Raw genomic sequence first — 23,697 nt, forward strand, 5'->3', positions numbered from 1 at the left:
AACTGCTTCTGCTGCTGATAGCAATTTGGCCTGCACAACACACCAGTCACTGTGTGTGCAGTGCAAGGGGAGGCTATATTGTGGTGTATCAGTGGTGTTGGTTGTTGGGCTGCCTTTTAAGGCTTCCTGACAGGCTGGCATTGCTGTTTACCCACTGCTCCGCAAACTGCTTTTTTAAAAGCAATCCAATCTCCCTTATCCTCTAGTCACTTAGGTCACAGCTGTGCCATCGAGCCTGTCACATAGCGCTCAGATATCAGTGGGCATCACACAATCCAAAAGTGTCCAGTGTCCAAAAGTGTGTGCAGAGATTCAAAATCTCACTTATCCTCTAGTCACTTAGGTCACAGCTGTGCCATCGAGCCTGTCACATAGCGCTCAGATATTCATTGGGCCTCACACAATCCAAAAGTGTCCAGTGTCCAAAAGTGTGTGCAGAGATTCAAAATCTCACTTATCCTCTAGTCACTTAGGTCACAGCTGTGCCATCGAGCCTGTCACATAGCGCTCAGATATTCATTGGGCCTCACACAATCCAAAAGTGTCCAGTGTCCAAAAGTGTGTGCAGAGATTCAAAATCTCACTTATCCTCTAGTCACTTAGGTCACAGCTGTGCCATCGAGCCTGTCACATAGCGCTCAGATATTCATTGGGCCTCACACAATCCAAAAGTGTCCAGTGTCCAAAAGTGTGTGCAGAGATTCAAAATCTCACTTATCCTCTAGTCACTTAGGTCACAGCTGTGCCATCGAGCCTGTCACATAGCGATCAGATATTCATTGGGCCTCACACAATCCAAAAGTGTCCAGTGTCCAAAAGTGTGTGCAGAGATTCAAAATCTCACTTATCCTCTAGTCACTTAGGTCACAGCTGTGCCATCGAGCCTGTCACATAGCGCTCAGATATTCATTGGGCCTCACACAATCCAAAAGTGTCCAGTGTCCAAAAGTGTGTGCAGAGATTCAAAATCTCACTTATCCTCTAGTCACTTAGGTCACAGCTGTGCCATCGAGCCTGTCACATAGCGCTCAGATATTCATTGGGCCTCACACAATCCAAAAGTGTCCAGTGTCCAAAAGTGTGTGCAGAGATTCAAAATCTCACTTATCCTCTAGTCACTTAGGTCACAGCTGTGCCATCGAGCCTGTCACATAGCGCTCAGATATTCATTGGGCCTCACACAATCCAAAAGTGTCCAGTGTCCAAAAGTGTGTGCAGAGATTCAAAATCTCACTTATCCTCTAGTCACTTAGGTCACAGCTGTGCCATCGAGCCTGTCACATAGCGCTCAGATATTCATTGGGCCTCACACAATCCAAAAGTGTCCAAAAGTGTGTGCAGAGATTCAAAATCTCACTTATCCTCTAGTCACTTAGGTCACAGCTGTGCCATCGAGCCTGTCACATAGCGCTCAGATATTCATTGGGCCTCACACAATCCAAAAGTGTCCAGTGTCCAAAAGTGTGTGCAGAGATTCAAAATCTCACTTATCCTCTAGTCACTTAGGTCACAGCTGTGCCATCGAGCCTGTCACATAGCGCTCAGATATTCATTGGGCCTCACACAATCCAAAAGTGTCCAGTGTCCAAAAGTGTGTGCAGAGATTCAAAATCTCACTTATCCTCTAGTCACTTAGGTCACAGCTGTGCCATCGAGCCTGTCACATAGCGCTCAGATATTCATTGGGCCTCACACAATCCAAAAGTGTCCAGTGTCCAAAAGTGTGTGCAGAGATTCAAAATCTCACTTATCATCTAGTCACTTAGGTCACAGCTGTGCCATCGAGCCTGTCACATAGTGCTCAGATATCAGTGGGCCTCACACAATCCAAAAGTGTCCAGTGTCCAAAAGTGTGTGCAGAGATTCAAAATCTCACTTATCCTCTAGTCACTTAGGTCACAGCTGTGCCATCGAGCCTGTCACATAGCGCTCAGATATTCATTGGGCCTCACACAATCCAAAAGTGTCCAGTGTCCAAAAGTGTGTGCAGAGATTCAAAATCTCACTTATCCTCTAGTCACTTAGGTCACAGCTGTGCCATCGAGCCTGTCACATAGCGCTCAGATATTCATTGGGCCTCACACAATCCAAAAGTGTCCAGTGTCCAAAAGTGTGTGCAGAGATTCAAAATCTCACTTATCCTCTAGTCACTTAGGTCACAGTTGTGCCATCGAGCCTGTCACATAGCGCTCAGATATCAGTGGGCCTCACACAATCCAAAAGTGTCCAGTGTCCAAAAGTGTGTGCAGAGATTCAAAATCTCACTTATCCTCTAGTCACTTAGGTCACAGCTGTGCCATCGAGCCTGTCACATAGCGCTCAGATATTCATTGGGCCTCACACAATCCAAAAGTGTCCAGTGTCCAAAAGTGTGTGCAGAAATTCAAAATCTCCCCTGTCCTATAGACACCTTGTACCTTGTTTTACATTACTATATAGTTTGTTGGATTTTGTCTACATTTCTACCAAAAATGAGGAAGGCTGGTGGAAGAGGCCATGGAATTGGGCGGGGGTTGGCAGCTGGTAATGATTGTGCTGGTGGTGGATCTGATGGTAGTGGCAAGAGCAAAATAGGACCGAATGCAGGAGGTGTTGAGCCTGCGTCATCGTCTGGCTACATAAGGCCTCGAACGCTTAGTTTTCTAGGAGTTGGCAAACCGCTTTTAAAGCCAGAGCATCAGGAAAAAGTTTTGTCTTACATTGCTGACTCAGCCTCCAGCTCTATCGCCTCCTCTTCTTCAGTTGTAAAAAGTAAAAGCACTGAGTCGTCATTGGAGGCTCATGTTCATGAACCACACCTTTCCTTGTGTCCTTCACCCCAACCAAGATTGAAGGATGACGCAGGCCATACTACTGATTACTCCATGGAGCTGTTTTCACATACCATGCCTGGATTATCAAGTCAAATGGTGAATTACCCAGGCCAAGATGAATCTGACATGGAGTGCACTGATGCACAGCCGCTGATGGATGATTCTGCTGGTACATTCACTCAGAGCACTACATTGTCCTCGCAGTGTACAGAGCCAGATTCTGACCCTGATGAGACTCAGGTGCCCCTTCCCGCACACTATACCACCATACACGGTGACACAGAGGAAGGTGCACATGACATAGAAGAGGAGGTGATGGATGACCCAGTTGTTGACCCAGATTGGCATCCATTGGGGGAAGAGGGTGCTGCTTCCAATAGCTCAGATGAGGAGCATCCACAGCAGACATCGACATCGCAACAGCTGTTATCTGGCAGGCCCGGAGCACTCCAAAGACAGGTTCCAAACATCAAAAGAGTTGCTGGACAGCTTGTCCAGAGGGTCAAAAGATCACAGCGTGCTAGGCCGCAAAATGTCTGCCAAAGTAGGAAGAGTGCAGTGTGGCACTTTTTTGAACAAAATCCTCATGATCAGGCCAAGGTTATCTGTAAGAAGTGCGCAAAGACTTTTAGCCGAGGGAAAAATCTGAAAAATTTGAATACCAGTTGCATGCTTAGACATTTAACCAGCATGCACTTGCAAGCGTGGACACAACACCAAACCTCAAGTGCCACATGTGCAACTGATCACAACGAAGGTAGTCATCAACGCTACATTGTTTCCCCCACTGTAAGCCCACCGGTTAGCACAGCAGCAAATGTTGAGGTGTCGTTGCAAGGCCACAGCAGTCAGGGAATCCCACTGTTATATCAACGAAAGACTGATTCTAGGCCATCAGAAAGAACACCAACTCCATCACCATCATCAACCCTCTCTCAGTCCGCCCTGTCCACCGCTACTTCCACCATATGCAGCTCTCAAGTCCAGCTCACCCTCCCAGACACTATGAGTAGGTCAAGAAAGTACTCAGTCTCTCATCCGCGTACACTGGGTTTGAACGCCCACATTGCCAAACTAATCTCGTTTGAGATGATGCCCTTTCGGTTGGTGGAAAGTACAGCTTTCCGCAAACTCATGGCCTATGCAGTACCACGCTATGACCTACCCAGTCGCCACTTCTTCTCTCGCAAAGCCATCCCAGCCCTCCACCATCATGTGAAAGACCGCATTGTCCATGCACTCAAGCAGTCAGTGAGTGGAAAGGTGCACCTCACAACTGATGCATGGTCCAGTCGGCATGGCCAGGGCCGTTACGTGTCCATCACTGCGCACTGGGTTAATGTGGTGGATGCAGGGTCCACAGGGGACAGCGGTGGTGGGACACTGCTGCCTAGCCCACGGTATAGGAAACAGTTGGCTGTAGGCGTTCCACCCTCCTCCTCCTCCTCCTCCTCCAGAAGCGAAAGCTCGTCCACAGAGCGCAGTCGTACGAGCACTCCATCTGCAGCTGCCACTGTTGCACACGATGTGTCCCCCTATCGAGCAGCTAGTGGAAAGCGTCAGCAAGCTGTGTTGCAGATGATGTGTTTGGGCGACAGACATACCGCCGAGGTGCTGGCCGAGTACTTGAAGCGACAAACTGAGTCATGGCTGGGCAGTGTACATCTTGAGGCAGGCAAGGTAGTTAGTGATAACGGCCGTAATTTTGTGGCAGCCATAGCCCTTTCAAAACTCAGCCACATACCTTGCTTGGCTCACACCTTGAACCTGGTGGTGCAGTGCTTCCTCAAAAATTATCCGGAGTTAACAGCCCTGCTCCAGAAGGTGCGAAGACTGTGCGCGCACATCCGCCGGTCGCCTGTACACTCCGTTCGTATGCAGAAGCTGCAGCGATTGCTCCACCTTCCCAACCACCGCCTCATTATCGACATTGCAACAAGGTGGAACTCCACCCTGCACATGGTGGAGCGGCTGTGCGAGCAGAGGCAGGCCATAATGCATTTGTGGGAGGATACACGGCCAGGCACTTTGAGAGCAGACATGGAGTTGACAGGTGTGCAGTGGTCGAAGCTGAAAGACCTCTGTAAAGTCCTTCAGTGTTTTGAGGAATGCACACGGCTGGTAAGCGCAGACGACGCCATCCTAAGCATGAGCATCCCACTTATGCGTCTGCTCATGCAAACTTTGACGCACCTTAAGGAGCAGGCGTCTGCAGCCAATGTTGATGAGGAGGAAGAGGAGGAGGGAATCCTTGATGACATTCAGCCATTGTCAGCTCAGGGACCTCTCCTGGACGAGGTGGAGGAAGAAGAGGAGGAGGAGGATGATGATGGGGATGATTACTTAGGGGAGGAGGATGCATCTCGTGGGGCAAGTGAAAATGTTGGCGTGGCAAGGTCTGGTACAGGGTTTGTGCGTGACTGGAGGGATGTGGATTTGCCAGAAAGTGCTCCTCCAACCAGCACTCGCAGTGCATCATTGACACCGGGAACATTGGCCCACATGTCAGATTATGCCTTGCGGATCCTAAAAAGGGACCCCCGCATTGCCAAAATGATGAACGATGACGACTACTGGTTGGCCAGCATCCTGGATCCACGCTATAAAGGCAAATTACAAAACATCATGCCACAGGAGAACCTTGACCTAATATTGGCTAATAAACAAGCAACTCTGGTAAATCGGTTGCTTGAGGCATTCCCAGCACACAGCAGCGGTGATGGTTCTCACACGAGCCGTACGGGCCGGGGGCAGCTTGGCAGAGGTGTTCGTGGTGCACACAGCAGTAGTGGCGTTGGAGACAGGGGTTTCATGACAATGTTGTGGACTGATTTTTCAAATACGGCTCACACAACTGAGAAACTGGGTCTGAGCAGAAAAAGTAAATTAATGTGCATGCAAAATGTAATTGCATATGAACACATGACCTTTACACAGAGAAAACCAAAAGCAAAACACAAAACAAATATCCTGGAATAAAAAGTAAAAAAATATATTGCAAAAATTGCATGAAGGTAGTAATAATAGTAATAATAAGGGTATTTAGTTAACATAATTTTGATCAAAATAATGTAGAAGCCATCCCGCCACGTCACGGCAACCCTTGTGGGACAGTCCTAACTCTTGTATTTAAAACCTTTCCACTTGTCAAGTGACGTAAATGTGAACAAGGACAGAGGGACTGAACCACCAGTAATAGTATAGGCCAGACAGGATGGATTTTCCAACTCAGACATCTACATTATTTTGATCAAAATTATGTTAACTAAATACCCTTATTATTACTATTATTACTACCTTCATGCAATTTTTGCAATATATTTTTTTACTTTTTTATTCCAGGATATTTGTTTTGTGTTTTGCTTTTGGTTTTCGCTCACACAACTGGTAATACTGCATCGATGGAAAGTGACAGGAGACAGCAGTTGTCAACCATGGTTACAAACTACTTTTCCTCCCATATCGATGTTCTCCCACACAGGTCATTCCCCTTTGACTATTGGGCCGCTAAACTGGACACCTGGCCTGAATTGGCACAATATGCCTTACAGGAGCTCGCTTGCCCAGCTGCAAGTGTGCTATCGGAAAGAGTCTTCAGTGCAGCTGGATCAATCCTGACAGAAAAAAGGACCCGTCTGTCAACCCAAAATGTGGATGATCTAACCTTCATTAAAATGAACCATGCATGGGTTTCCAAGGATTTTGTCCCACCTTCCCCTGATGACACATAGGGTGACAGAAAAATGGCTTGCTTTGGTCCACCTCTTCCTGGGACTTGACCTATTTCGCCTTTTGCATCAGCTGAATGTCCAACATCAACATATGCCACTTTCTAAAACTCCCTAACTGTGCTGCCTCCCCCCCCATGGCCGGGGTCACCACCTAGCGCACGACACCGTGCGAGTGCCGTTGCCCTGGACAGGTGGGTAGGCCGACTCTTGGGCGCGGGCACTGGCACAGGGTCCCTCATAGTGCAATCAAGTGTCTCTGACGGTGGTGGTGCACACCCGCCGTCAGACACACCGCTGTACTATGAGGGGCCCAGTGCCAGTACCGACGCCCACGAGTGGGCCCCCCTTGCTTGGGCAGGGCCCCAGCATTTGCAATCTTTACCTCTCCCTGCTCCTCCGCTGTGTAATCTGGGCCGTCAAATCCATACTGTGCCTGACACCGTCTGAGCCTGCCTCCTGAGACATATATTTTGAATGTGTACGCTATCCATACATGTTATCCGGGGATACGGTACCCTTTCTAACCTTTGTGCAATCACGTGCAATCCATACTGGGCCTAACACCGTCTGAGCCTGCCTCCTGAGACATATATTTTGAATGTGTACGCTATCCATACATGTTATCCGGGGATACGGTACCATTTCTAACCTTTGTGCAATCACGTGCAATCCATACTGGGCCTAACACCGTCTGAGCCTGCCTACTGAGACATATATTTTGAATGTGTACGCTATCCATACATGTTATCCGGGGATACGGTACCCTTTCTAACCTTTGTGCAATCACGTGCAATCCATACTGGGCCTAACACCGTCTGAGCCTGCCTCCTGAGACATATATTTTGAATGTGTACGCTATCCATACATGTTATCCGGGGATACGGTACCCTTTCTAACCTTTGTGCAATCACGTGCAATCCATACTGGGCCTAACACCGTCTGAGCCTGCCTCCTGAGACATATATTTTGAATGTGTACGCTATCCATACATGTTATCTGGGGATACGGTACCCTTTCTAACCTTTGTGCAATCACGTGCAATCCATACTGGGCCTAACACCGTCTGAGCCTGCCTCCTGAGACATATATTTTGAATGTGTACGCTATCCATACATGTTATCTGGGGATACGGTACCCTTTCTAACCTTTGTGCAATCACGTGTAATCCATACTGGGCGTGAGAACGGCTGGCGAGCTGTTAAGCAAGCTACAGCACCTGTGGTTTGCACACGTAAGTTTTTCATTTTTTCAGGAATGACGGTTAGACCTAATTCCGGAACTGCAGTTGCCCTGCACTTACTGGGAAATCATTGTTCGCGGGTAATAATTTTAATCAGTGATCCCCATCACTAACGTTGTTCAGCGGGTTATCTGCACCTGTAAGCGACAAACGCTGGCCTTTTCAGTGTAGCGCACATGCAGCCACGGACATGTAAGGGCATGACACACCAGTTATTGGCCAATCTCATGTTCCAGAGCCTCACGTGTCCCTCTAGTAAGCCGGACTCAGACCGCGGGGCATGACGGAGTCTCGTTCGTTAACGGAATTAAGCTTGCAATGTGTGCATGTGTTCTGTAGCTGGCATGGTTGAGGTTTCCCAGGTGGAGTCGAATTTAACCGTAGGCTCCACTCCTGGTGGTGCCCTTCTGGACATTCCTTTAAGGTTCAGCTTTGCAACCATACTGCCCACGTAAAACAAACACTTTGCCTTCATGAACGCTGTTTGGAGGGTCATGACTCGTGGGAATAACGCCGCCCAATCAGTTAACCTGCTAGAGAGATCCTTCGTTGCTCCCAAGCATGACATCACACTCCCTAGGAGGAAGGTAATGCCACTGTGGCGACCGTACTCCTGGGGGCGACACAAGTGCACTGATGCCCAGCCACTGCTCGATGAATCTGCTGGTACATTGACCCAGACCACTACATTCCCCTCGCACGCTACACGGCCTGAATCTGACCCTGATGAAACTCAGGTTACCCTTCCCATATACAGTTCCATCTTACACGGTGACAAAGAGGAAGCTGCAGATGAAAGTGCAGGTTCGGCCCACCCGCCATCAGACACACCACCGTACTATCAGGGGCCCTGTGCCAGTGCCGTCGCCAACGAGTGGGCCCCCCTGCTTGCTCAGGATCACAGCACTTGCAAGGTTGAAATACTGTGCAGTGAGATGGAAGATGGGGACGACGAGGAGTCCAGACTAGTACAGGGATTCCCTAGCGAGGAGACTTATTTGATTGTTTTCAATGTTGGGACAGCAATTTTTGGGGAGCACGTTACTCTGGAGAATGATAGATGGGGCCCACCATACACTGGAACATTCCAAAGGTGGACATCAGACACTGGAGCAGCATTTACAGGGCCCATTATACACTAGAGCATTAGAAATGGGACCCATTATGTTTGGAGCATTATTTGGGCCCATAAGACAGTGGAGCTTCATCCATGGGGACCAACATATACTGTAGCATTATGTGGAGCTCATCATATACTGTTTCAAACATTATATGGGACCAATGATTCTGTATGGAGAAATAGATGGGCCTTGTCATGAGATGTAAAAAGTGAGGTATTTTTCATTGTACTATACCGCTATTTCTCTGCCGTATCGGAGCATGATGAGTTGTGGTATGTGTTAAAGGGGCGCTCTTTCGCCCAGGGCACATGAAAACCTGGAGCCAGCCCTCCCCCCCCACAACTTTAGCCAAATAACCCCCATTTTTCAGTGTGTAACTAGTATTATGAAGTTAATTAAGGTTGACAAGCTTAAGTAAGAAGAATTGATGCTTTTGGCATTCAAATGGGCAATGTAGGTGTGTTTCCTGTCCTCCTCTCACTGCCGACTTTTATTCCCCATTGACTTACATTGGGTTTCGTGTTTCGGGACGACCCCGACTTTTCCCTATAATCGGACGATCTTGCTCGACCCGACTTTTGGAAAAGTCGGGTTTCACGAAACGAAACGCGACCCTAAAAAACCAAAAGTCGCTCAACTCTAGTCACGAGTCTTTGTATGACAGCTGTATGAGACAACTTTAAGCTTTTAGAAGATTGGAAACTGGAAAAACATAGAAAACTGATGTCACTTTTGTTGACTACGCTGTGCTCTAGTGGAAAAAAAAAATTGACATTTCAAACTGCAAATAGTCTCTTCAGAGTGGAAGAGGACTAGAACTCAAGTGCCACCTACAGGAAGTAGCAATCCTAAAAGTCAATATCGACTCGCCTAATGAGCCTTTTCACATGACTTAGGATAAAAGCCAAAAGCAAAATCTCAATTTGCAAACACTGTGTTTTGGGGCACTGCCCCTCATCAGTGCAAAGTGTGAGATCTGGTTTAGCTCGGTGAGAGACATGTGACAAGGATCCAAGGGGTAACGTTCCTCCTTGCGGAGTGTGACACATCAAGCCTGACATGCCAAGCTGAGGAGACATTTAAGCCTCAATCAGGGCCGGTTTTAGACAAAGTGGGGCCCCAAATGCTCACATATTGCACCATCACACAGAAACATTTTTTTTGTATTTACATGCGCTGAGTTCAGGCCGGTAAACGATCGTGATCGACAATATTTAAGTCTTTTGACGCTTGTTCCCCAGCCTCTTTAGGGTATATGTAGTGGTTCAGTAATTGGTAGCACTTTTGACGCAGCACATGTCCGCTGAGTCCAGAGCACTGCCGGCTATTGAATGCAGGTGAATCCGCATGTGTTCACAGAACGGTGTGGATTCATCGCGTCCAATACATTGTACAGGTGAAATTTATCTTGCGGAGGCTTGCGTCTCTACAAGATATACATGCCTGGATCTGGAAAGGTGTGGGAGGAACGGTCCCCCCCCGTTGAGTGTCCGGGCCGGAACCAAAGGAGCCGTCATCCAGGTTCCGGGGGAAACTGTTCCCGGAGGACAGAGTTCAGGGACGGACCGTTGTGACAGACAGGAGAGCTAGGGGAGGGACTAGTATAAAGAGGGTGGGGAATTCCCCGGGCGATGAGTCAGCAGACCGGGACAGAGGCAGCTGGAGACGAAGGAAGCAACTGCAAGCGAGAGTAACTTACCAGGGTCAGGCAAGACGCTCACTGAGGGCTCCAGAGAGACTACATCAAGACGAACAGCTGAGACTCGTCGCCCCGCTACAGCCCGCGGCCACTGTAGCCCCAGTCCAACCCGCGGCCGTTGCTGCCTCTCCTCAGCCCGCAGCTGCGGCCTGCCCGCGATCTCCTCAGCCCGCGGCTGCGGCCTGCCCGCGATCTCCTCAGCCCGCGGCTGCGGCCTGCCTGCGGTCGCCCGCGGCTGCTGCCGCCTCTCCTCAGCCCACAGCTGCAACCTGTCCACGGTTGCCCGCGGCCACTGCCGCCTCTCCTCAGCCCGCGGCTGTGGCCTGTCCCCCGCCACCCGCAGCCGCCCCGCTCTCACCACCACTGTCCCACTCCGGTCCGCAGCAGGAGCTGAGCCTCGGCTTGCCACGGATTGAATGTCATCTGCTCAATGTCGACTTTTATTTCCCATTGACTTGCATTGGGGTCGGGTTTCGGACAAAACTCCGACTTTTTTTGCCCTAGTCGGACCAGTTTCATCTGAAACAAATTTTGTTTCATGAAACCCGATCCGACCAAAGTCGCTCAACTCTAATTGTAGCCAATGGCAAGTGGAACATCTGACAGGTAGAGAGAAGAATGGATTAAATTAAATTTCAACAAATTCTTGATGCAAACATAACACCATCTGTAAAAAAAAAAAAAAAAAAGCTGAAGTTGAAAAGAGGATGGCTTCTGCAAATGGATAACGATCCTAAACACACGTCAAAATCCACAACAGATAACCTCAAAAGGCGCAAGCTAAAGGTTTTCCAATGGCCCTCACAGTCCCCTGATCTAAACATCATTGAAAATCTTTGTCTAGACCTCAAAATAGCAGTGCATGCAAGACGACCTAGGAATCTCACAGAACTGGAAGAATTTTTTAAGGAATAACAGATAAAAATCCCTCAAACAAGAATTGAAAGACTTGTTTGCATTTACAAGCCGTGATAATTCCAAGAAGGGGTGCTACTTAGGTACTAACCGTGCAGGGTGCTCAAACTTTTGCATCAGACCATTTTCCTTTTTGTAATTTTTAAAGTGCTAAAAATTACAAATATATACTGTATATAAATATATATATATCATTAAAGGAAATAGTATTGTTTCTCCAGCGATCCCTGGATCCAAAAGGGATTGACTATATGCAAAATTGTTATTGAAGAAACATGGAACTTTTTTTAATGGAAAAATAAAAGTTATATTTTACCCTACCATTGAACTGATCGCTAGAGAAACAATACTATTTCCTTTACATGTGAGGATTTATCCTAATCCGTTTTCCGTGCGAACTGCAATCACAGGCTAGACTTATTCCTGGTTCTCTTCAAAGCGGTGAGCTGGCTGTGCCAAAAAATTCTTTTTTTCCTATATATGTATACAGTGCCTTGCTAAAGTATTTGGCCCCCTGGAACTTTTCAACCTTTTCCCACATATCATGCTTCAAACATAAAGATACCAAATATAAATTTTTGGTGAAAAATCAACAACAAGTGGGATACAATTGTGAAGTTGAACGAAATTTATTGGTTATTTTACATTTTTGTGGAAATTCCAAAACTGAAAAGTGGGGCATGCAATATTATTTGGCCTCTTTACTTTCAGTGCAGCAAACGCACTCCAGAAGTTCATTGTGGATCTCTGAATGATCCATTGTTGTTCTAAATGACTAATGATGATAAATATAATCCACCTGTGCATAATCAAGTCTCTGTCTAAATGCACCTGCTCTGTGATAGTCTCAGGGTTCTGTTTGATGCACAGAGAGCATCATGAAGACCAAGGAACACAACAGGCAGGTCTGTGATACTGTTGTGGAGAAGTTTAAAGCCAGATTTGGATACAAAATGATTTCCAAAACTTTAAACATCCCAAGGAGCTCTGTGGAAGGGATCATATTGAAATGGGAGGAGTATTATACCACTGCAAATCTACCAAGACCCTGCCATCCCTCTAAACTTTCATCTCAAACAAGGAGAAGACTGATCAGAGATGCAGCCAAGAGGCCCATGATCACTTTGGATGAACTGCAGAGATTTACAGCTGAGGTGGGACAGTCTGTCCACAGGACAACAGAATATTCAGAATTGAGAGTCCTCAGTGGTTGATACCTTTTAATGGCTAACTGAAAAGATGTTAACAAATTGCAAGGTTTCGAGACTACTCAGGTCTCTTCATCAGGCTAGACTAATACAAAATCTGAAGAATCACATATTTATACACAAGACAGCACAGAAATAACGCAATAGATAAGACAAGTGATTTGAAGCGGAACAGTCATTATGGGAGAGAGATAAGCATAAATATTGGAGCAGTTCATAGATAAGCAGTGTGAAGGTTTTATTGCCCTCTGATTGGGGTCTGGTTCTGTGTTGTGATGCCCCCAGAAGATCTGAGGAGCAAATTCCTTAATTGATGTAAAAAGACACAAATCTGTGCGACACATTAATACCTGCACTGAATGTGTCGAAAGTTTTCATAAATTTGTACTCAAAGATTCTTCTCTCTCTCTGAGACTTGAAGTTACCTATTAATACAAGCAATTTAATGTCCATCATGCTATGACCAGGGAAACAAAAATGTTTTGCCATATGTAGATCCATTCTTTTTTTCTCTTATTGTGTGGCGATGAGAATTCATCCTTGTTCTCAGTTTTTGCCCTGTCTCCCCCACACACAGACCCCCAGTTGGACATTTAGTACAAATAATTAAGTACACCACATTAGATTTGATGCAGCTGAACATACCTGGGATCTTGTAGTCCTGTTGTGAGTTGGGGATATTTATCTTGTCCGTGGTCATTATAAATGGACAGGTTTTACATTTTTTCTGGTTGCAAGGAGAGGTTCCTGCAGCTGTTGGCGAGGACAGGGAACTTCTGACAATTATGCTTCTTAAATTTGGGGGCTGCCTCAAACACAGCAGTAGGGAGTTTGGAAATATGGATTGCAATCGGGCATCTTTTTGCAGTAAAGGTTGTAATTTCCGTGCAGCTCCCCTTAGCACCTCCAGATTTGGATTGTAGGTGACCACTAGAGGCACCCGGTTATTCTCTTCTTTAGCTTTTTAATGTAGCAGGTGATTTCTTGATATTCTGGTGGCCCTTGTAATTTGGTTTTCAATTGTTCTTGGATGGTAGCCCTGATTCAAAAAGGTTTTTCTGAGGTGACCAAGGTGTTCATCTCTATCCATGGGGTTGGAACATATATGATTGTATCTGATGGCTTGGCTGTAGATAATAGAGTTTTTTATGTGTTTTGGATGGAAACTGTCCCATTTAAGGTATGTATGTGTGTGTGTGTGTGTGTGTGTGTGTGTGTGTGTGTATGTATGTATGTATGTATGTATGTATGTATGTATGTGTGTGTGTGTGTGTGTATGTCCGAGATAGGCATACGCACCGTCGCAGCTTCAGCCATAAAATTTGGCACAGTCACACGTCTGGTCCCCGAGAGCGTCCTAAGCTATGTTGTGAGGCGAAATTTTAACCCCGCGCATTCCAATTCACCAAACAATTTTGCCCCTATCTACATACTGGGGGAAAAAGTGTGCGCGTGTCAAGCTCCGCCCCTCATTCTGATGTCATAATGCCCCTATTTGCATACTGGGGAAGCAGTGTGTGCGTATCAAGCCCCGCCCCTCATTATGATGTCACAATGGTTGCCATGGTGACGCTGATGTCATCATAGGTTGTAAGCCCCGCTGCCGCTCATTATGATGTCATAATGGTTGAATATGGGATGGAGGATGTGTGATGGGTACATGGGCACTGGACTATGGGATGGAGGATATGTATGACGGGTATATGGGCACGGGACTATGGGATGGAGGATGTGTGATGGGTATATGGGCACTGGACTATGGGATGGAGGATATGTATGACGGGTATATGGGCACGGGACTATGGGATGGAGGATATGTATGACGGGTATATGGGCACGGGACTATGGGATGGTGGATATGCATGATGGGTATATGGGCACGGGACTATGGGATGGAGGATATGTATGATGGGTATATGGGCACGGGACTATGGGATGGTGGATATGTATGATGGGTATATGGGCACGGGACTATGGGATGGTGGATATGTATGATGGGTATATGAGCACGGGACTATGGGATGGAGGATATGTATTATGGGTATATAGGCACAGGACTATGGGATGGAGGATATGTATGATGGGTATATGGACATGGGACTATGAGATGAAGGATGTATGATGGGTATATGGACACTCGACTATGGGATGGAGGATATGCATGACGGGTATATGGGCATGGGACTATGGGATGGAGAATATGTATGATGGGTATATGGGCATGGGACTATGGGATGGAGGATGTGTGATGGGTATATGGGCACTCGACTATGGGATGGAGGATATGTATGATGGGTATATGGGCATGGGACTATGAGATGAAGGATGTATGATGGGTATATGGACACTCGACTATGGGATGGAGGATATGCATGACGGGTATATGGGCATGGGACTATGGGATGGAGGATATGTATGATGGGTGTATGGGCATGGGACTATGGGATGGAGGATATGTATGATGGGTGTATGGGCATGGGACTATGGGATGGAGGACGTGTGATGAGTATATGGGCACTTGACTATGGGATGGAGGATATGTTTGACGGGTATATGGGCACGGGACTATGGGATGGAGGACGTGTGATGAGTATATGGGCATGGGACTATGGGATGGAGGATATGTATGATGGGTGTATGGGCACGGGACTATGGGATGAAGGATATGTATGACGGGTATATGGGCATGGGACTATGGGATGGAGGATATGTATGATGGGTGTATGGGCATGGGACTATGGGATGGAGGATATGTATGACGGGTATATGGGAACGGGACTATGGGATGGTGGATATGCATGATGGGTATATGGGCACGGGACTATGGGATGGAGGATATGTATGATGGGTATATGGGCACGGGACTATGGGATGGAGGATATGTATGATGGGTATATGGGCACGGGACTATGGGATGGTGGATATGTATGATGGGTATATGAGCACGGGACTATGGGATGGAGGATATGTATTATGGGTATATAGGCACAGGACTATGGGATGGAGGATATGTATGATGGGTATATGGGCATGGGACTATGAGATGAAGGATGTATGATGGGTATATGGACACTCGACTATGGGATGGAGGATATGCATGACGGGTATATGGGCATGGGACTATGGGATGGAGAATATGTATGATGGGTATATGGGCATGGGACTATGGGATGGAGGATGTTTGATGGGTATATGGGCACTCGACTATGGGATGGAGGATATGTATGATGGGTATATGGGCATGGGACTATGAGATGAAGGATGTATGATGGGTATATGGACACTCGACTATGGGATGAAGGATATGCATGATGGGTATATGGGCATGGGACTATGGGATGGAGGATATGTATGATGGGTATATGGGCATGGGACTATGAGATGAAGGATGTATGATGGGTATATGGACACTTGACTATGGGATGGAGGATATGCATGACGGGTATATGGGCATGGGACTATGGGATGGAGGATATGTATGATGGGTGTATGGGCATGGGACTATGGGATGGAGGACGTGTGATGAGTATATGGGCACTTGACTATGGGATGGAGGATATGTTTGATGGGTATATGGGCACGGAACTATGGGATGGAGGATGTGTGATGGGTGTATGGGCATGGGACTATGGGATGGAGGACGTGTGATGAGTATATGGGCACTTGACTATGGGATGGAGGATATGTTTGACGGGTATATGGGCAAAGTCTATGGGATAGCGGATATGTATATGGGCACGGGACTATGGGATGGAGGATGTGTGATGGGTATATGGGCATTGGACTATGGGATGGAGGATATGTATGACGGGTCTTTGGGCACGGGACTATGAGATGGCGGATATGTATGATGGGTATATGGGCATGGGAATATGAGATGAAGGATGTGTGATGGGTATATGGGCATGGGACTATGAGATGAAGGATGTATGATGGGTATATGGACACTTGACTATGGGATGGAGGATATGCATGACGGGTATATGGGCATGGGACTATGGGATGGAGGATATGTATGATGGGTGTATGGGCATGGGACTATGGGATGGAGGACGTGTGATGAGTATATGGGCACTTGACTATGGGTTGGAGGATATGTTTGATGGGTATATGGGCACGGAACTATGGGATGGAGGATGTGTGATGGGTGTATGGGCATGGGACTATGGGATGGAGGACGTGTGATGAGTATATGGGCACTTGACTATGGGATGGAGGATATGTTTGACGGGTATATGGGCAAGGTCTATGGGATAGCGGATATGTATATGGGCACGGGACTATGGGATGGAGGATGTGTGATGGGTATATGGGCATTGGACTATGGGATGGAGGATATGTATGACGGGTCTTTGGGCACGGGACTATGAGATGGCGGATATGTATGATGGGTATATGGGCATGGGAATATGAGATGAAGGATGTGTGATGGGTATATGGGCACTCTACTATGGGATGGCGAATATGTATGATGGGTATATGGGCATGGGACTATGGGATGGAGAATATGTATGATGGGTATATGGGCATGGGACTATGGGATGGAGAATATGTATGATGGGTATATGGGCATGGGACTATGGGATGGAGGATGTGTGATGGGTATATGGGCACTGGACTATGGGATGGAGGATATGTATGATGGGTATATGGGCACGGGCCTATGGGATGGCGAATATGTATGATGGGTATATGGGCATGGGACTATGGGATGGAGAATATGTATGATGGGTATATGGGCTTGGGACTATGGGATGGAGGATGTGTGATGGGTATATGGGCATGGGACCATGGGATGGAGGATGTGATGGGTATATGGGAACTCGAATATGGGATGGCGGATATGTATGATGGGTATATGGGCACGGGCCTATGGAATGGAGGATGTGTGATGGGTATATGGGCACGGGACTATGGGATGGAGGATAATTATAATTTGTTATAACTAACCACAGTTAGTTACTATGCCCGGGCAGCGCCGGGCTCTTCAGCTAATATATATATATATATATATATATATATATATATATATATAAAATACAAAGGAAATGTGTCATCTTTTACATCTTTAAGGCTAAGTGCCCACATTGTAGAAATGCTGTGGAAATGTCCGCAGCATTTCCGCAACTCCCTGCTGTGGGTAAGACGCATGCAGAAATCACATGCGTTTTCCCGCAAAACACAAGCGTTTTGCCAGCATTTTTAGCTTGCAGAATGCTTGCGCTTACCAAGCGATTTGAAGCATCGCTTGGAAAAGTGATTGACAGGTTGGTCACACTTGTCAAGCTTACTATTGATTCTGCCTATGCAGCATCAGTAGTAAAAGATAGGATGTTAAAATAATAAAAAAAAATAAAAAATATGGTTATTCTCACCTTCTGACGGCCTCCGATCTCCTCAGCGGCGCTACGGGTAGGTTCCGTTTCCAGGGATGCTTTGCACGAAGGACCTTTGTGACGTCATCTCAGGTGATTTGCGCACAAAGCATCCCTGGGAACAGAAGATGCCGGCACCGTGGCTGAGAGTCGGGAGGACTCCGGAGGCCATCAGAGGGTGAGTATATCCCGATTTTTTATTCTATTTTTAACAGGATTATGGTACCCAGGGCCTAGAGGAGAGTCTGCTCTCCTCCAGACCCTGGGTACCATCCGCACATGAAGTGCTCACTTTACACATGGTGGGCATAGCCACATGCATAAAGTGAGCGTTTCAATGCAATCCTATGGCAGCGGAATCGCCGCGATTCTACAGAAATAATGAACATGCTGCAGATTTTACCGCTATGCGATTCTGCAGAGGTAAAATCCGCAGCATTGGCACAGCAACTGCGGAATCCCATAGGATTGAATGGGGATGCGCTTTTTAAGCGTTTCCGTTGCGGCAAAAACGCGGCGGAAATGCTTAAAAAACGCAAAGTGGGCACACAGCCTAACAGTAATTTTGACCAGGGGTGGCCAAACTTTTACATGCTATTGTATATGAACGAGCATGACAGGTGTGCAATATCTGCCATGTATCCAAGAAGTATCATTTCTCCTTGCATGCCGAGATGAGGAGACTTAAAGCTGCAATGCTCCTCTGGGAAATATCCAATGCCAATGAGTATGGTGGAAGATGATACTGACAGAGTGCCAAGTGGAAATAATATATACAGCAACACGTGGAAGAAGATAAAAACACCTTTATTATTATATAAATGGGTGTACACTTAAATAAAATAAAAAATAATAAAAAGGCATCCCAAATAAATGCATAATATTGGATTATAATATCCTACAACATAGGGTAAAATATATACCCAAAAGGCACAGGCTCAAAAAATATATAATTAAAATGGGTATTAATAGAACCTTAATAAAGCCCCCAAAAGAAATTGTGTGTATAGTGCGCCATATAATGATGAATATCCAAAAATTGTGTAAACACAGTATACAAGAAATAATAATAAAAAATAATAAAAGCAACAACAGCTGTGCAGACAAAGTGAAAAATGAACAGTGCAATGGAGAAAATAAGTGCAGTGAACAAAAAAGGGGGCACTGCAGGAATGTCACACAATGTGAGAGGATAATGGGAACGGAAGGTGAAATAATACCTAATGAGCCTGAAGATGATGCCTGGGGATGCCTGAGAACGCGCCCCGACGCGCGTTTCGGAATAAAGCTTCCTTCGTCAGGGGGTAGATACAAGGCCGGTCAGTACCTCCTTATATGCTGGACAGATTGGCGGGCAGGACACATGACGGCGCATGCGCCGCGACCCGGAAGACGCATCGCGTGCGGCGTCACATGACCAAACACCGCCGGGTGAACCCGGCATGCGTGGTCATGGGAAGACGCCGTCGCCATGTGAACGACCGGCGCCGAGGCGGCGCATGCGCACCAGTGCCCGTCCATGGAAACAAGGGATGTGTAAGTGCAGCGATAGCTGTATAACAATTCACAGCATATTGAGTTAATGCAATAAAATGAAACTAATGAGGACAAGGTATATGTATATGTATGAAAAAGAATCAATATGGTGAAAATAAGTAACAATAAAATATGTGTGAATATATTAATAAGACAAGGTGCACGGTCACATGAAAAAATGTGTGAAAAAATAAAAAATAAAAAAATAATAAATAAAAAATAATAATAAAAATAATAATAATAATAATAAAATAAAAAATAAAAAATAAAATAAAAAATAATAAATAATAAATAATAATAAAGTGAATGATTAATACAGCATACCACAAAATTTTATGAATGCTTGTGAACCAACCAAAGAGCATAATATGATGTGTAAATACAATATAAATGCGCGCAAGTCTTCTCATTTTTTCATATTTTCATTTTTCTTTGTTAATCAATGTGAATAATCCACCATGACATAGATACCGACCAGGCCATCTAAAATAAGAATACAAATTGTATAAAATATTAGTAAGTGTACAAAATATAATATCATAAAAATGGAATAAAAGAAAGACTCTCGTTCAAACCCAATGGGGACACAGTATTCAGTGTCCAGATCCACTGGGTTTCTAATTGAGCAAGTCGTTTACTGACATTGCCTCCCCTAATCCCCCTACAAATCATGTCAATACCAGACACCAAAACATCAAGGAATGTTGGCCTTACCACTCGCCAACTGAAGGTGAGGGTTCGCGAACACGTTCTAGGCATAAAGGCAGCGAGGGAGGTTGATGATATTGCCTCCCTTAAAACTCTGCCCAAACATTTTAAAATACATCACAACTGTGATCCTTCTTTATTAAAGGTGTCTGGTATTGACATGATTTGTAGGGGGATTAGGGGAGGCAATGTCAGTAAACGCCTTGCTCAATTAGAAACCCAGTGGATCTGGACACTGAATACTGTGTCCCCATTGGGTTTGAACAAGAGTCTTTCTTTTATTCCATTTTTATGATATTATATTTTGTACACTTACTAATATTTTATACAATTTGTATTCTTATTTTAGATGGCCTGGTCGGTATCTATGTCATGGTGGATTATTCACATTGATTAACAAAGAAAAATGAAAATATGAAAAAATGAGAAGACTTGCGCGCATTTATATTGTATTTACACATCATATTATGCTCTTTGGTTGGTTCACAAGCATTCATAAAATTTTGTGGTATGCTGTATTAATCATTCACTTTATTTTTTATTTTTTATTTTATTATTTTTATTATTATTTTTTATTTATTTTTTTATTTTTTATTTTTCATTTTTTCACACATTTTTTCATGTGACCGTGCACCTTGTCTTTTTAATATATTCACACATATTTTATTGTTACTTATTTTCACCATATTGATTCTTTTTCATACATATACATATACCTTGTCCTCATTAGTTTCATTTTATTGCATTAACTCAATATGCTGTGAATTGTTATACAGCTATCGCTGCACTTACACATCCCTTGTTTCCATGGACGGGCACTGGTGCGCATGCGCCGCCTCGGCGCCGGTCGTTCACATGGAGACGGCATCTTCCCATGACCATGCACGCCGGGTTCACCCGGCGGTGCTTGGTCATGTGACGCCGCGCGCGATGCGTCTTCCGGGTCGCGGCGGCGGCGCATGCGCCGTCATGTGTCCTGCCCGCCAATCTGTCCAGCATATAAGGAGGTACTGACCGGCCTTGTATCTACCCCCTGACGAAGGAAGCTTTATTCCGAAACGCGCGTCGGGGCGCGTTCTCAGGCATCCCCAGGCATCATCTTCAGGCTCATTAGGTATTATTTCACCTTCCGTTCCCATTATCCTCTCTCACATTGTGTGACATTCCTGCAGTGCCCCCTTTTTTGTTCACTGCACTTATTTTCTCCATTGCACTGTTCATTTTTCACTTTGTCTGCACAGCTGTTGTTGCTTTTATTATTTATTATTATTTCTTGTATACTGTGTTTACACAATTTTTGGATATTCATCATTATATGGCGCACTATACACACAATTTCTTTTGGGGGCTTTATTAAGGTTCTATTAATACCCATTTTAATTATATATTTTTTGAGCCTGTGCCTTTTGGGTATATATTTTACCCTATGTTGTAGGATATTATAATCCAATATTATGCATTTATTTGGGATGCCTTTTTATTATTTTTTATTTTATTTAAGTGTACACCCATTTATATAATAATAAAGGTGTTTTTATCTTCTTCCACGTGTTGCTGTATATATTATTTCCACTTGGCACTCTGTCAGTATCATCTTCCACCATACTCATTGGCATTGGGTTCTTTCACCGGATGGTCTGCCATCCATAATTCTAGAGGGGTTGTTTTTTATTATTTTTTATTATTTTTAATTAGTACATTACCCTCATTGTTCTAAGTCCTCTGGGAAATATGTAAATTGTCTCTTCAGAGAGGAAGAGGACAAGAACTCTAGTGCCACCTATTGGAAGTAGCAATCCTAAAAGTCAATGTCGACTCTTTAACGAGCCTTGTTACATGACTTAGGATAAAAGCCAAAACCAGAATCTCAATTTGCAGACACTGCTTCGGGGTACTGCCCCTCATCAGTGCAAAGTGTGAGATCTGGTTTGGCTTTGTGAGAAGTGTCTGACCGATAGCCAAGAAGTATCTGCCATGCACACACACATTTTTGTAGATGTGATCCCACAAATCCTGCTCAACTCAAAATACAGAAGTAATTACCAGATTTCAAAATTGATGACCTAGCCTTAGGACAGGCTATCAATATAAAGTCAGTGGTGTCACGGCTCTCCCCAGTCCTGACGAATACCTTGTTTGTACTTTTTCCGTAGTGGCTGTGCTCAATCTTGCAACTTTATCCCATTCTTGTGAACAGCTGCCATTATATTCTATTCTGTTTTAACATTTTTGCCATTTTTTCTCCTATTTTTTTTTTATCATTTAGGCCAAATGAAACTTTCTGCGGTTACTTGAAGGGAGACCAACCAGATATGCCAATGATTGAACTACATAAGCGATGCAAAAGGAGTGACCTAAATACTGAACGCGAAGAGTCTGTGACCCCCGGTACAACGATAATGACTCCTGATTATATACAAGGAACGACAGAAAGCTTATTAACACCACGTACAATAGGACAGAAATATATTCTCACAGAAAACACTATAGATTTAGCGACTATGGCTTTTGAAATAGACTCAACAACACGATCTGGTGTGGTCAGTCCAAACACAAGCCCAAAGAGCGACAGCGAGTCCTCAACTAAAGAACTTGCAGAGTCCGTCAGCACCAGCGAAGAACCAATAACTCCACACAAGTTTCCAGACAGTGGCAGCTCTAATGGAAACCAATCAGAAATCCAACGGGACTACACAGAAGAATATGACGAAGAAGAGACTCCACCTAGTGTAACAATAGTAGGCGGCAAAATGGTGGCGTGTGACTATGACCATTGTAGACATCTTCAGGCTCCTTGCTCTGAGCTTCAATTACTCAAACCATGCTTGTGCCCTGGACTTTCAGGAGATCACATAATTCCAGATGCCCCTCTAGTACATGGAGTATTCGAGATAACAGACACGTCGGCACAGATACTTTGGTGTGCCCCAAATTCCATAGTGGAAAAGTACAAGTTAGTTTTTCAACCCGAGAGTGGTGCGAATGAAACAGTTGATAACATTCACGTGACAATGAGAGAGTACACGTTGTATAACCTAGCGCCATTTACTACATATAACATTTGTGTATTGGCTTTTAATAAGAAAGGGCACAGTGCTCCAACAAATGGCTCGAGAACTCCCTGCGCTGAATTCAGGACCAGACCCAGTTACATCCTCCTCCTGTCCATATTAAGTGCTCTCGGTGGCTTGTTTCTGGTCGCCATTTTGGTACTCTCTGCTTGCCTATACAAAGCTTGTAGAAACAGCATTGTCTGTAAGTACAACACGCGCCTTGTGTCCTATAAGAACCCTGCATTTGAGTATCAGTGTACCATCCCATCTTATCATTAAAGTCTTGTTACAAACCCCA

At 45.3% G+C, this 23,697-nt stretch overlaps 1 protein-coding gene across 2 annotated transcripts in view; it reads left to right on the forward strand.

Annotated features, from left to right (window-relative positions):
• Positions 1 to 23,697, forward strand: part of LRRN4 (leucine rich repeat neuronal 4) — a 58,660-nt gene extending 34,963 nt beyond the window's left edge. For both annotated transcript variants that reach the window (XM_073553873.1, XM_073553874.1), the window contains exon 5: positions 22,613 to 23,697. In XM_073553873.1, the coding sequence (XP_073409974.1) occupies positions 22,613 to 23,678 (1,066 nt within the window). In that variant the 3' untranslated portion in view covers positions 23,679 to 23,697. The remainder of the gene's footprint in view (positions 1 to 22,612) is intronic.

This window comes from Dendrobates tinctorius, unplaced genomic scaffold (assembly GCF_039654945.1).
Source record: "Dendrobates tinctorius isolate UK_male_01 unplaced genomic scaffold, ASM3965494v1 ptg000203l, whole genome shotgun sequence".
In the NCBI taxonomy this organism is placed as follows: Eukaryota; Metazoa; Chordata; class Amphibia; order Anura; family Dendrobatidae; genus Dendrobates; species Dendrobates tinctorius.